This window comes from Felis catus, chromosome A2 (genome assembly GCF_018350175.1).
Source record: "Felis catus isolate Fca126 chromosome A2, F.catus_Fca126_mat1.0, whole genome shotgun sequence".
NCBI classification, from domain to species: Eukaryota; Metazoa; Chordata; class Mammalia; order Carnivora; family Felidae; genus Felis; species Felis catus.
In genome coordinates this window covers 29,924,017-29,939,107 of record NC_058369.1, presented here as the reverse complement: position 1 = coordinate 29,939,107, position 15,091 = coordinate 29,924,017, and the positions used below count along the sequence as shown (strand labels likewise).

Here is a 15,091-nt window from a genome sequence, read left to right as displayed (position 1 = left end):
CTACTTATCAAATGCTTGATGGTTTAGTTCTTTCCCCCAGAACTTTCAGAGGTTTGATTATCTATGAAGGACAAAATCCTATAAATCCATTCTCTAATAAATATTATATTGAAGCAGCTTAAGTGTCTCTATTTTTTCTACTTGTTAGAAGAAACTGTAATAATGGACCAACACCCACTTTGATCCTGTGCTGAACATGATCCCCGTAATAAAATAACCAAAATGATTCTAGAAAATGTAGCATCAGAACAACCGGTATTTACTGTTTAGATGAGAATGGCTGTAAATGATTTTTTTTTTTCTTAAAACGAGACACACACACTTATTTAGCAACCTGTTTAATGAACAGTCCACCTTTCAGTATGAGCTTTTAACACTAACACTTCCATGGATTTGGCAGAAGGCAAATTCTTGACCTGGAACTACTAGTAGGTCTCAAAGTGACCACCTGAGACTCAGCAGATTGTCAAATCCTGACCATCATTGAGAAGGTAATGGGACACTGGGAACGTACCCGATTCCTAAAGTTCCTGAAACGATCTGCATATTCTTTAATATTCAGCTGTACTAAACAGGTTCTTTTGAAAGAGCATGTGAAGGAGTTATCATTGCGCCTCATTTTGAGTGGTATTTTTCTGCTTCATTTTCATTTTCAACACCGATCGGATATGGTGCTCTTCCTAAAAGAAACTGTTCCCACTTGGGAATATATTCTTCTACTGATGCCCAGTAAAGAGTCTGGAAAAAAAAAAAAAAAAAAACAACATCCAAAAGTAAAAAAGCATATCAAGCAATTGAACTTGGCTCTTCATAATAGTCTAAATGTTTATTCACTGAAGTGTGTGTATGCGTGTACACACACACACATGCACACATAGACGTAGAATGCACTTCCTCTACAGAATATTTTATGTTAATTTTAGAAAGAAATCTGGCTACTTACTAGTGTTAATTTTCAAATTTCTCAGTAAAACCAGAGCCTGGCAGAATTACAGGTTTTAGGATTTTATTGTGATTTTACACGCCCTCTTGTGGCCAACCTTGTGATTATTACCAGTGGAATCATTCATGGCTACAATCATTAAATGTTTTCAGTTACTGTTCCAAATCTCCTACCAAATGATGACGTGTACTGACGTTATTACAATGAAATGATTAAACATGAACAACTGATTTATAGTTGACCTAAAAAGATTGGACCTGCGATGAGCTCAGGAACTGAAATGTAACCAGTACAGGATTCAGGTGAATGGACTCCTTAATTGTAAGGGGAGAAACATTTAAAATATGCATCCATTATACCTTTTAGAAGAGCACTCGTTATGGTAAATTGTAATTTCTTCCCAATGTTTTTTATATTGAGAAAAAATAATATAATGTAACCACTTTTCATTTAAATGGCTTAGAAATTGAGATACTGTATTAATGGCCTGCCTATAGCAAGTCTGTAAGCTACAGAGGCTCATGCAAAGATCACCATATAGTTTCTAGAAGCTTTGATGGTTTTTTGCATGACTGCTCTAACAAAGCCAAATAAAAGTAAACTACCAAAAATCTCTGTCCTTGCAGGGCATTTTACAGGAGATTATCACTATGAATCTCATTTTGGGAAATTCAACCAAAGAATTCCATAGCATTAAGAATACATAATGATCCACTCTGCACATGAACAAGGTACAGGAGTTCTGAAAGTTGAAAATGGTGAGCGGTTCCACATATCTATCTATCTATGCATGTGGTCTGAGAAGTAGCCTGAAACACTTAAAATAGAGGTCATCCTGCTGTGCAAGACTAGCTCAGAAAAATACCAACCATCGCCTGTGGTTGGGAGTTTCTCCACCATTCATGGCTGGATTAACCCCTATTGTGTGGGCCCCGTATAGGCCAGAGCAAGGTATTGGAGAATTCAACAAAGAAAAAGACATGCCCAAGGCACAACTTTGTACCAGAGTTCTTTCTATCCTTGATCACTGCCTCTTCTTATTACTCTAGATGACACAGAAAATTGAAGGGCAAATTCTCATCCTTTAATTTTGAGTCTATTCACATCTCTGGTTAGGCAGCAAGCAAACTGTATTTGAAAAAGGTCATTAGGAATATAAAATTAAACTATTCTCTATGGAGTAAATTTCCTTTCATCACAGATATATTCATATACCAAGTAGGATTTATTTTTGCCAACAATCTTCCCAATCTGTTCTTGAACTGAGCAAAATAAAACAGACAAAAGCCACACTATACTGCATGATAATATGCATTGAAATAGCATTGGTTGAAAATTGGTGAAGGGACTAAACTACTAACATTAGCCAACAGGAAAAGCACTTTGGTTAGGAATGCTGTCATCTTAAGATTTAGTGCATAGTGTCTCTCATGGTTTAACAGTGTAGTTGTTTCTAGATGAAAAGATATAGGATTTTAAGAAAATTTTCATGTGACACTTTTTTTTTCTTAACATCAAGATACTTATCAGTCACCTACATACAAAGCACAGCACTGTGGACATGTAAGGATCAATCAGACATATCTTGTTTATTTTACTGAATAAATAAGTCTGGGAAATACATACGTAGAACCACAGTTAATTTACAATGTACTCATAACAGCATGGGGTCTCTTCTTATACTTTTGATCTTTAAGATTCTCACCTCAAGAGAAACCACCTCTGGTGATGGAATTGGGTGACTCCGGGTCTGTAGAGACTTTTCTGCTGCTTCTATATCCTGTGATAGGTATCAATGTTATAGAAACAAAATGTATTTACATAACACATACAAGTGACACCTGTAATAGCAACATCTATATCCCAAATCTCTCAACTCTTCTCTGGATATACAGTCTGAACTGAAGGAAGGTCATTGAGGTAGGAGACTGATCACTGGCTAGGCAACCAGTTTCAGATGGAGAACAGAGCATTTCTTATCTTAAAATAAAAAGTGGGGGTAGTGTTGAGAGCACTTTCAAGGTCTTCCATTTCATTTAAAACAGTAAATGGCAATAATTCTTGAAAAATGGACTTTCTTATAGAACTGCTCAGGATACTACCTTAGCCCTAATACCATTCAAAACTGCCAGGTGGATAAAACGGTCAAATATTCCGACACTAAAAACAGATATTTTGTGTTTTTTTTTAAATTTTCCTTTAACATTTATTTATTTTTGAGACAGAGACAGAGCATGAATGGGGGAGGGGCAGAGAGCGAGGGAGACACAGAATCAGAAGCAGGCTCCAGGCTCTGAGCCATCAGCCCAGAGCCCGAAGCGGGGCTCAAACTCATGGACGGCGAGATCGTGACCTGAGCTGAAGTCGGACGCTCAACCGACTGAGCCACCCAGGCGCCCCTAAAAACAGATATTTTGACACTGCACTAACCTTAAAAGTGAAGTGTTCTGGGCCAGATCATGGAAGTGGTATATTAATGTCACACATTTCATTTGTTCGGTGTTCTTTTTATTTTATATTCATGCAAATTCTCCACATATTGAAAAGAAAGACCATGAGGTACCTCCGTACTTTGCAGCAAAAGCCTTTTCACTACACTCTAGATTTTTAGTACTAGATTTCTAGGGCAGTCTCGATGGCCAGTTTTACTGCTACGTTGTGCATCATTCATCTGATGGCTTTTAAGCACTGGGCTTTAATTTGTAGTTTAATTCGTGGGTGTGTGCATTTGCTCTTATGGTTGTAGAAACACAAGGCTAATTAATTACACTTAATTCATACTCTGGTAAAGATGTTACCTTGATATGTGGATGAAGTGTATGCCCAGAAATGTAGAACATTCCAAGTCGTTAGTGAAATGCTGAGCTCTGTTTCATGCTCCCCACATTGGCACCTATGTTGTCTTGTGCTTGCTTATGTTTGTCAAGTTCACAGAGGCCTTGGCTCAAGGCTGTGTAAATTTTGTCTCTCCTTTGAGCTTAGTGAGTTGATCGAAAAGAGAAAGTTCTCTGATCCATGTACAAGCATTGGAGCAATCCAAGTACAGGGCTGTTGGACAGACGGAGAGCGATGGAAAAGGGCGTGGGAGTGGGGTGTGAAGAATCCAATGCTGAACAGGAGAAAAGAGCGAGCAGATGGTAGCGGCGGGAGCAAGGAATGGGTGTGAAATGTAAAAGGGAAAAACAGGAAATTCCCTAAAGGGACTCCCCAAAGTTGCACAACCATTAATGCACCTGCTGTCTAGAAGAAGGTGATTTGAAGGGGAAAACCAGCAATTTAGGGATCAAAAGCCCATCTAATAGCCCTGTCTATTCCCCACCAGAAGTTTGTAGCTGAGACACATGCTAAAGAGCTTTTGATGCCGATGCTACACTGAATAGTGAAGATTAACTCTTCTGTGATTGCACTGAGATTGTACAAGGTCCTGGAACTGTTATAAATCAAACAAAAGAATCCTAACTCCATTTACACCATTATTAGAATAGTTATAAATTTACTGTTAGTGGTAGATCTAGGTGCCACTTGCACCTATAGACAAGATTATACACCTTTGCCTTAAAGACCAGAAAGTAAGGATGTTGAATCTCTTTCCTAGAAGAGCAGATTTGCAATGAAAGAGTAGACATGAGCAGGGATCTGTGGCCTGGTAAGACAGGCCTGTTGTGAGTAACTTGACTGTCAGCTCCGAAGCATTTCGACAAGGGATTATCACCCTTCCAGAGAACTTCTTTCTCAAGTGAGATTTTACTTTCTTAGCTGTTTTGCTTACCTCTCTGCCTCCTACTTCTCTTTCTCCTTAGCTGGCTCCTTTTTTCTCTTCTTAATCTGAAGTGTGGGCTTTCTTAAGATTTGTGACATCTGTCCTCATCTTTTTACTTTTGCTCTCTCCAAGACTGCCTCTTATCTAGCTTCAGCTCTTAATGTAGAGGGACAGATAACTTATCTTCCTAGCCCTTATTCCTCAACCTAATAAAACAGTCCTCCTGACTGTACTGAATATACGATAGTGGGAGTTCTCCTCCCCCGGACACCGATGCTGCATCTTCTATCTTCAACTCTTCTTATTCCCTGACATTTAAAAATGCAAAGGTCCGTAGACTGATCCTTCAGGATGTCTCCTCTAGTCTGTCCATGCCATCCTGTGCTATGGCCTTATTATTACTTACTTGTTCAACAAATATGACTTGGACCCAGGCTTAGACTATGTCTCATTTCAACCTCATATGAAATTGATTAGTTTTGCTAAAATTACTACTTTAAATATGTTTTTACCTACTTAAAAAAAAACATACCCACTACACAGAGGACAAAATATGAATTCCTCAGCCTGACTGAAAAATCTCTACCTTCTGTAGCAAGTTGTATCATATTATTTTCAATGAAGAACCTTCTCTTTGACTATACACTGCGAGATGATAAGGACTATGTTTGCTACTACCTTTAAGCATCCGAGAATCTTATAAAGTGCAGGGCATGTACTAAACACTTAAATATTCACTACATAAATAAATGATTAAGGTGTCAAAAGTTTCCTGAGTATAAATGAAAAGCTTAAAAAAAAAAAAGTACCCAAGGGGGTTGGGGGGAAGAAGAAAAAAAGCAGGTGAAAAGAGGGTAGACTTACCTGACTAGACCTTTTTATCTTGTTTTTTACAGACCTGTCACTTGATACATATCATTGAAAAATTGATATAGTTACAGAACAAATGAAAAAGCAATCCCTAAAAGTTGAAAACAAAAGGAAACAAACCTGTTGTCTATTTGGTGGCATAGCCACATCAAGAAAAAGTACATCAGGTGGTCTTAGAACACGGTATTTTGACTGAGCATCATAGTGAGATGTACCCCAAGGACAAAAACAATTGTAAAAAGTTTCTGACTGAGAGCTATAGTCTGTAATCATACTGTTGTTGGTAGTGCTGTCTATATCACGGGATAAAGTATATGACTATGAGGTTGGTACTGGGAAATTACTTGCGAACTGAGATTTTTGGTTTGAGGGGGAAAAAAGAGTTAAAGGTTGATGATTTTAAGTTAAAAGTCTTGGAATCATGTGATCGAAATGGAATTATTGATACGAGCTCTTGCTGACTTTTATCTTTTTTTTTCAATTTTATCTTTAAAAAAAGTTGTAAGAAACACCCGATCAAGGGCTCTAAATATACATTCCTATCAAAAGGATCCAGGGCTCCTTGGAGCAAAGGCCAATTCCAAATGCGTATGATTAACCTGATAGATATCATCGTACCAGAAAGAAAGTAAACTACCAAGGACTGTTAAGATCAGGTCAGAGGCATTCACGAGCTACCTTGGAGGTTTCCACTTGGTAAAAATGGGACAGTTGGAGCATCAGTGGGAACACAGATTGAACACTGCAGCCATATTTAAAAACACCAATTTGTCACTTTTGGAGGATACTAGAGAATCAACCTGTTATTTTTGAAAACTAAGTACAGAGAAAAGAATCAAGCACTCATCATGCTTGTTCCTATAGGAAATGTACTTCAGTATAACCAACTATCTGCTGAGGGTAGGTTCATCTTCTTGTAAATGATCAGTAATCGAAAAAGAAGGAATAGAAGAATGCAAATATCACTTTTTGCAAGCCCTGATAAACATATGTAGGCCACGATCACCAGTGACTGCTAACATTCCAGAAGGAGAGACAACCAGTCATTACAAAAGTGTTCTTCCCCCAAAACACTGAACCTGAATGTGATCAGGTCTCTAGAAATGCAGAGCATTAACATGTGGTCGCTGAGAATTTGAAATGTGACAAGTCTGAGTCAAGAAGCGCTGGAAATGTAAAATACACACTGAATTTTGAAGGCTCAGTAAGAAAAAAGAAAAAGGTATGTACTTTCAGGAGCAATATATTTGAAATATGAAAATTTTAATGTTTCATTTAATGTTTCTTTTAACCTTATTAAAAATGGTTACTAGGAAATTTTATAATACTTGCGTTATATTTCTGTTGCACAGCACAACTTCATCCTATCAATCTATGTCAATTATGGGGAATAGAGGAACATACTAAATGATACTTCAGCAATGTAATTAGTAATATCCAGATTGTGAGAAGCTCTATAGGAGAAATGAGCCAATTCCTTCAACAAAGAAATTCAAAGGGGGTTAGAAAAGAAAGGGGTGGGGCAGAGGGAACTTCTAGAGATTAGAGAAACCTATCTGTCAATTACATACTGGATTTTATTTGGATCCTGATTCAAACAAATGTAAAACCATGTTGATAAGTTAATAAGGGAGGGACATCTGGGTGGCTCAGTCTGTCAAGCGTCTGACTTCTAGTTTCTGCTCAGGTTATCTCAGGGTCTGAGTTTCGAGCTCTTCATCAGGCTCTGCACTGACAGCAAGGAGCTTGCTTGGGATTCTCTCTCCCTCTCCCTCCTTCCCTGTTCATGCTCTCTCTTTCTTTCTCAAAAAAAATATGTAAACTTAAAAATATTTAAAAAGTTAATATGGGAGACGGGCATCTCAACTGAATATGTGAGGAATTGTCAATTGCTTAAGTTGACCGTGGTATTGCGATTATACTTTGAAATAGCCCTTATCTTTGATAAACACTGAAATAGATGTACACCAAAGTGTTTATAGGTGACACAATGGCATGCCTGAAGATTAGCTTCAAAATAATTTGAGGGGCGGGCTGGGGGTGAAGGTGAGGAGTGTAGATGAAACAAGATTGGCTGTGTTTTGATAAGTACTGAATCTGGGTGATAAGCACATGGAAGTTCATTCTTCGATTTCCTCTTCTACATAGGTTCGCAATTTTTCATAACAATTAAAAAACAAGTTTCCAGTATGGATGGTGGTGTAAACGTTACTCTGTGGCAGTATTCAGCAGCCTCTATAAATGAGTTGACTCATGATTAGGAAAGGTAAACTGTGAGCACAAAAAGTCATGTACTGCGATTTCTTTCTTTTCCCCTCACTAGACCTATCCCTCCCTCTCAACCCAGCAATGGATATCTCCCTATAAATCTATGCAGTGATGCCAGCTCTGGCTGGGCTGGGTCTAATCGTTTAATGTGCTCAAGGTGCAATTTCTGGGATTGCAAAAAGAAGATACTTAGGCATGAGATACAGGGTTACTGGTACAAGCAGCACGTAAGCATTTGTTAAACTCGCTCTTCACTGGATTTGGAGAAAGTGAGAAATGTGAGTAGGGAAGAGGAGAGATGGGGTCCTGTAAGTTATTGGCCATCCTGGGGGGCAGCTGGTTCAAGGCTCTAACCGGCAGCCACCCCAAGAAGGGGCTTCTGGGATGCACCTTACAGGAAGCATCTGCCGTATCTCTAGTCTGCTGTAGCACACTCCTGTTCCTTCTCACCCTGGAATGTTTGTTCATTTTCTTCACAAGATGATGTTTGCTACCACAAAACTGATTTTGGGTTAAACAATTTTGTCACTGGTGGTGGGGGTAAGGAAGGAGGTGGAAAGAGATGACCTTTTACATCCTGGAAGTATTTATGGAAACAATTCTCTCTTCTAAATCAATTTTGTTTTTAAAAGGCAGATAAATTTCATTTTATTTCATTTCTGGAAACTAACAAGCTAACAATCCATTATCATCTATGATACTGACTAAACCCTCAGTGTGAGTTTTCTTCTCTACTTAAATTCATGTTCACTCTTTTACTAATATGCTTGAACAGTTTGGGATTAGTCTTTTCATTATCATCCCATTTTAAAGACATTCTTTGATACTCTTGCTAATTTATTTTTCCAAATGCATTTAGAGAAATTTTGTTGGGTTTGATGTGAAATTTTTGTGGGGTTCTATTGGATCTAAAAATAACATTGTGGGGTGCCTGTGTTGCTCAGTCGGTTAACCCTCCGACTTTAGCTCAGGTTGTGATGTCACAGTTGATGAATTCGAGCCCTACATTGGGCTCACTGCTGTCAGTGAGGAGCCCGCTTCAGATCCTCTGTCCCCTCACTGTCTCTGCCCCTCCCCCACTCATGCTCCCTCTCTCTCCCTCTCTCAATAATAAACCTTAAAAAACATAACTTTGTGACAACTGGTGTTATAAAAATAATAGTTAAAAAATAATAGTTTTCCCATCAGGATTAAGGCATATGTCTCCATTTAAATTTTCTCTTGAATCTCCCATTGAAATGTAGTAATTGTAACAGTCATGTACGTCCCTTGTTAAGAGCATTCCCAAGTATTTTATAATTTCATTGCTAATGTGAATGTGATCTCCTATTTTCCATCTATAGGATTGTTACTGATATTTTTATGTTTACTTTCTATCCATTAATTTTACTCAACTAATACTAGTTTGAAAACAACTTTGGCTTGTCTACATATATAGCCGTATCGTTTAAAAATACTAGTGTTATATCTTCCTTTCCAAAAATCAAGGCTTACTCCCTGTTATTTGGATGCTCTGACCAATATAAGAAACACTAAGGTCAAATAATGGATGCTGATAGAGCTCATCCTTATATTGTTATTAGTGTCTTTACAAGAATGCTTCCAAGTTTTAGTGGAACCATTTTTAAAGTGTATTCTGGTCTTAAGTACATATCGTGATGTAACTGAAACTGTTCTTGACCAGGGGTATTAGGAGTAGTTAGTTACCTTATGGTTTCCTCAGCTCTAAATTAAGGCAATAGCAGTGGTCAGTGGTTTTCACCATTCCTTAGAGTGACAATAGAGCAGACAAGGAAGGGCAAAATGGGTGGGGCTTTAGGCCAAAGCAGGTCCATTTTTACTTTAATCTTGAAGAAAAGTTTTTATGCTAAAAAAAAAAAAGTATAACCTTCAATGAGAAGTGAATCTATATGCTTTTAAAAGTTGCTCCCAACTGAATATTCTGTGATCAAGTCTTATTTATGTCACTTGCACAATAATCTCTTTAGAGTTTCAAACAAAATAATAAGAGGGAAAGCAGGATAAAAAAATTGCATATACAAATATTCAAAGTATGTTTTAAAAAAAAAGTGAAGAGACTGCATGTCTAACAGCAAACACACTGTATCTGTTTATGAAAAGACTGACAGGAAAAGTACAAAAAAATACTAATTTCTAGCTGGGTGGGGTGATATGGAAAAAAAGCTATTTCAGGGGTTCTGAGTGGCTTAGTCAGTTAAGCATTTGACTCTTGACTTTGGCTCAGGTCATGATCTCCTAGTTCATGGGATCGAGCCCCTCATTGGGCTCTGTGCTGACAGTGCAGAGACTGCTTGGGATTCATTCTCTCTCTCCCCCCCCCCCCTTTGTCTGCCCTCCCCTGCTCATGCTCTCTCTCTCAAAATAAAGATTAAAAAAACAATAACAACAACTATGCTAGCTCATCGTCTTTACGCTTTCAAGTTTATTACAGTGAGAATATATTTTATTATCGGGGGGAGAAAAACCATACCAAAAGACTATGAAACTAGGTTCATTATCTTCCTTCTAGATAGGACAATGATTTCTTAGCTATTCTTCTTTAATCTAAGCTCTCCATTCTTCAAATCACATTACATCGGAATAGGAGATGAATCTTTTCTTAAATACCCATATGTTTTTTATGTAAGTCTCTAGTTTTCTTTTGCTCAAACATGTCTAGTACTGTATTATCCCTATATACCAAGTCTCAGATTCTTCAGTTGGGTCTCACAAAATCTATCCAACCTTGCTTCCTGTGGCTTTACGAGGTAGTTAGCTCAGGGTCCCGTGAACATTAATTGGGCTATTCATTCTTCTGGGCTTGGTTCTTCTGTAAGAATGCAGTGGAATACCTTACCTTGTGCCTATTCAAACACCGTTCCAGCTTAGCTTCCACTGTCAGACTTGTTAGAATATTTTAGCTTTTGATGAGTTTTTATACTTAGTCCCACAGTGCTGAGGATTCCACGTAACTGAATGTTTGATCTCCTAAGGTCTTCTATTTTGTGTGTGACAACCTCAACCTTAGGTTATCAGTTAAGCCTATGAGCTACTGGATGTAAAGAACTCTGAATTCTTTTGTTGACTCCACCTTCTGCTGAGAACTAGCTTAGTAGTAAGGACTCCGGGCATTCACCAAATACTTGCTCACTAAAAGGAAGACAAACTTGAAAAATCCGAATAACACCTGTACTTGTTGCAGGTAGGTAGCAGTCAAGCCTTCAAGCCTTCTAATTTAGTTTTTCTGAATTTTCACAGCAAATTCCAGATTATCCTATATATTTCCATTTAAAAATAAATATTGCAAACACCATTGGGCAAGTAAGACATATGGCAACATAGAATGCTTTGGTAGCACTATGGCTGTGACTTAAATTACTGTGGATCAAACTGCCAGAAGCTGAGAAGATAACTGAATTTCCCTCTTCCTTTATCCTCTAGTGACTACAGAAGATAACTATATCATGCCTATCGATGAAAATATTTAACAATAAAAAACTGAAAACACTGCTTTATAACTTAAATAATATAGCCTTACTACCAAATGTTTTAGTCATAGGATCTCTTGGAAGCTTGAATGGAAGCAAACTTTAGGGTTTTAATTATGGATGAAGCCATACAATTCTGGAAGCAAAGTATAGCAAGCAGCCAAAAATGTTACACATATGATTTTACTCCAAATGGGCACATTGGCCAAATGGTGAGGCCCTGCGCAATCACATACTTTGACCACCTCCTCCATCACTATCAAGAGAGATCTGGGAAATCTGTTATCTGTTAGATATGAATTCTGTGTGTTGACTGTGGCCCCAATAGGGCAAAATCAAATTGTTCTCGTTTTTATGAGGATAGTTTTGAGTTGGATCTAAAAACATTATAGGTACTTCATGGGGTTTTAGAATCTCCTGATAAATAAAAGAAGATAGAGAGCTGTATCTTAAATTTATTACGTCTTGCACAAAGGTGACCTTTAAAATTCCTTCCGTGGTCACTGATTTTTCTCGTTGATTAAAAACACTTAGCTTAAGCAAACTTCCATTTTTTTTCATTAAAAAAATGAGAATCCATATGCAACTTATCTAACATGGGTTTAAAAACTAGATGGTACTTCGTTAATTTTATTCAAAACAAATTATATACATCAAAATTATGAAATTCACTTAAAACCTTTTTTGCATAGGTGAGGAAAGATACCTAAAATCAATGAAACTTACCTTTAAAAGACTAAGGTTCCTTTTAAGAGCAGTTTGAGCTGCTTGTATCTGAGATGCCTTTTCCTTGTTTTCATCTAGAAATTTATTCTCCATTTGTTGAAGTAACATTAATCTTTGTGATACTCTAGAAAAAAGGAAGATTATATAAAGTTTTTTTTTTTAAGGGAACATTTTAGTTTGTTCAATATGGAAGTACATTTCTTAATTACACCTCAATTCAAGTTCAACATATTTTGAAAGCCAACTACTATGTCAATTATTAAGACAGTAGAAAATTAAGATAGTTCAGTAAGTCTTAAATATGGGTAAAATTATTTTCATTAACGTATCTACTGTAAGTACATGCTTCTGTTTTTTTTTTTTTTTTTTTTTTTTTTTTTTTTTTTAAGCCTCTATGGTCTTTGCAATTATTTTAGAGTGTTAAAACATGTTTTAATTTTTTGGTGAAAATGCAAACTGTAATACATATCCCTTTGTACACATACTTATATATACCTCCCCACACACATACATTGATATAACTTGCTATACGAAACCTTCTGCTTAACACTTCAATACCCCTGAATCTCATGTTACACATTTAGAATTGCGCTAAACTTCCATATGTTTGAAGAAGCAATAAAAATATTTTTTTCCTCTTTTTCCAAGAGAAAGATGATGGTTCCATATATGAGTGAGAGGCTGTGTGTATGTATGCATACTCACAACAAGGTGAAACAGTAATTGAAGAGAGATGTAAAAAGTTGTAAGTAAATTATCAAACTGCTTTGTTTTATATATTTTAAAAGCGTCTCATTGGTCAAGTCATCATTTTACAAGTTTTTTGGCCCTCTTAAATGATTAATTAAAAAAATGTCAGATGATAAAAAATACATGAGGGTAGAATTAAAATTGAGTAATTGGAACATTTTTTATAAGGAAAATACCTTAGAAAGCCAAGGAAGGGGGCCTGGTAATCAACTGAAGAAAAGAAATTAATTAAAGAAAACATGAGAGCCCACAGAAAGAGGTGGAGATGGTTGATATCAATATAAGTACTGGACTGGTTATATAATTTGTAAGGCCTAATGCAAAATGAAAATATGGGGCTCCTTAAAAAAAAAAAGTATTACACGTTTGAAGACAGCAACATTAGACCATTAAACCAAGCCTGCTATGGGTAAGAGGTTTACAGAAGTCCATTAAATACCAGTGAGGAACCTAGAAAGGTGAGAAGGGTAAATTTATCTAGGTAATAGCAAAGCAAAGTAAAAAGAACATAAATAACCCTTTTAATCTTTATTGTTCTTAAGAGACAGTGACGTTCCCTAATACCAAATCTCTCAAGTGTTAGAAAATTTAAATGACACATTTTCAGATTTTTAAGTCTGTTCACACAATATTTCACTAAGAAAGCCAACACAATGTATTCATTTAGATAAGCCTTCAAAAAAAAAAACCTTACATTTCTTCATGTCTTTTAGAAAGGCGAATTTCTTGAGCAAGCAACGAAGTCATCCTTAGTCAAAGCTGCCTTATAAGCTTTCTGCTAAATAATAAAAACATGTACAGTTACTTCTACTACATATCCTCAGCTTTTCAAGAGTTGATGGTTTTATTACCTCAACCCATTGATTCTCTCAGAATTGAAAAATAAAAATTGAGATGTAATGCATAAAATGAGAGAATGCACTTAAAACCATTTTTATTTACGATGCACAGCTTTTCATATGCCAGGTGCATCCCCAAACACCATGAATCAGGTAAACTAAACATTTCACATTTCTTCCTCTTATTTCCTCACACTTTAACCTTAATCTGAATTGAAAACAAACAAGCAGCTGGTACTAAGACTAGTAAACATTTTATTGAATCAACAGAAAGAAAAAAAATCCACTCTGTAAAATTCAACACAGGAACACCATCTCTCATGCATGTGCATACACACATAGAAAGGCAAACAAGTATGAGAACCAACTGGAAACTCATGGTCTTTCTTTTATTGGAAGACTGCCCAGTTCTACCATCTCTTTTCCAAATAAGAAAGTATTTTTCATGTGTAACTGCGGTGGAAAAGCACAATTGTTCCCTTCACTGTACCCTGCGTGCTCAGGAGTCCTGTTTGGGGAGTTTGGGAAAGCCCATTTTAATGGCACATGAGCAAGCTCACCTTGACTGAAGAGCCTGGATCAATACTGATAAAAGATCAAGTGCAGTACTTTGAAGGCTGGGAGCCTGAAGGCAAATCATCTGGCTGGGTGCAAAAGCCAAAGGTGGCTGTCCTAAGGGAGAAAAAAAAACAGGAATGAAATTCTTTCCTCGGGCGAAGCACTGGCTTTCCTAAATTTTATGAATTAAATACTGTCGCTAATCTCGGAGTGTCCAGCGCTGACAGACTGAGCTCTTCCTTCTGTGTACTTGCATGGAGGTGTAGGGCCCTGAGCCCAGCCAAGGAAACACTGCCCTGCCCTCATCGGGTTTCCTTCTAAAGGAACCGCTGTGTTTTGCTCAGCACCGCGGACAGCAACCTCTCCAGGCCCGCCCGCAAGGATCTAGTTACAGATACGTTCCTCTAAGATCACTGCAGGCCACTCCTCGCCGCATTCCTCCCACTTTCCATTGCAGCGTCAAGGAAATCCCGGAAAGTTAGTCCATGGTAACTTCTCTTCCGTAAGCCCGCCATCAGCACTCCAGGCAAACCCCAAGATAAATACTGCCTTTCGAACCGAAGATCCCCATGGTCTGAGAGTCCTCAATCCTCCGACCACTCCAACTCCTGCTCAGGACTCAACGACCTTTCCTCATCACCCCAGCCCTTCCCCGTTAACAACATTCTCCCCCCACCCGCCGGCCCTGCGGACACCTGCGCCGTTCTCGGACAGTCAGGGCCCCCACCCGCGGCCCGTAACGCCGTGGGACTCCACTCACTTAGCCGCGCTTAGACCTTTTCCGTAAAGGCGTCCGCTACAGTGCGGACGCTGGGTCCCAGCACAGGCCTGGGCGTGGTCACGCCGCCATGATTGCGCACGCGCAACGAGGTGGCGTAATCACGTTGCT

General features: G+C 37.9%; 1 protein-coding gene and 1 long non-coding RNA gene across 5 annotated transcripts in view; one reads left to right on the top strand and one right to left on the bottom strand.

The window, feature by feature from the left end:
- LOC111559430 overlaps positions 1 to 15,091 on the top strand; it is a 103,829-nt gene that overhangs the window by 31,539 nt on the left and 57,199 nt on the right. The gene's annotated exons all lie outside the window — the stretch shown is intronic.
- Positions 323 to 15,090, bottom strand: CA2H3orf14 (chromosome A2 C3orf14 homolog). Of its 3 annotated transcripts, none has more exons than XM_045051780.1 (5): positions 14,963 to 15,090; positions 14,205 to 14,316; positions 12,056 to 12,179; positions 2,649 to 2,723; positions 323 to 738 (listed from the first exon to the last, which is right to left on the bottom strand). In XM_045051780.1, the coding sequence occupies exons 2-5, from the start codon at positions 14,282 to 14,284 to the stop codon at positions 616 to 618; spliced, it is 402 nt and encodes a 133-aa protein (XP_044907715.1). In that variant the 5' UTR covers positions 14,285 to 14,316; positions 14,963 to 15,090; the 3' UTR covers positions 323 to 615. The 3 variants fall into 3 exon arrangements, with proteins under 3 accessions (XP_044907715.1, XP_044907716.1, XP_044907717.1); XM_045051781.1 differs by lacking the exon at positions 14,963 to 15,090 and adding an exon at positions 13,500 to 13,580 and having other exon boundaries at positions 14,205 to 14,311; XM_045051782.1 differs by lacking the exon at positions 14,963 to 15,090 and adding an exon at positions 13,500 to 13,583 and having other exon boundaries at positions 14,205 to 14,295.

Coding starts and splice junctions, on each gene's coding strand:
- CA2H3orf14 (XM_045051780.1), bottom strand. CDS start 14,284: ATGATTTGCCTTCAGGCTCCCAGCCTTCAAAGTACTGCACTTGATCTT. Junction 12,180..14,204: donor ATCCAGGCTCTTCAGTCAAG/GTGAGCTTGCTC, acceptor CCTTTTTTCTAG/AGTATCACAAAGATTAATGT. Junction 2,724..12,055: donor GGAACCTTAGTCTTTTAAAG/GTAAGTTTCATT, acceptor TACCTATCACAG/GATATAGAAGCAGCAGAAAA.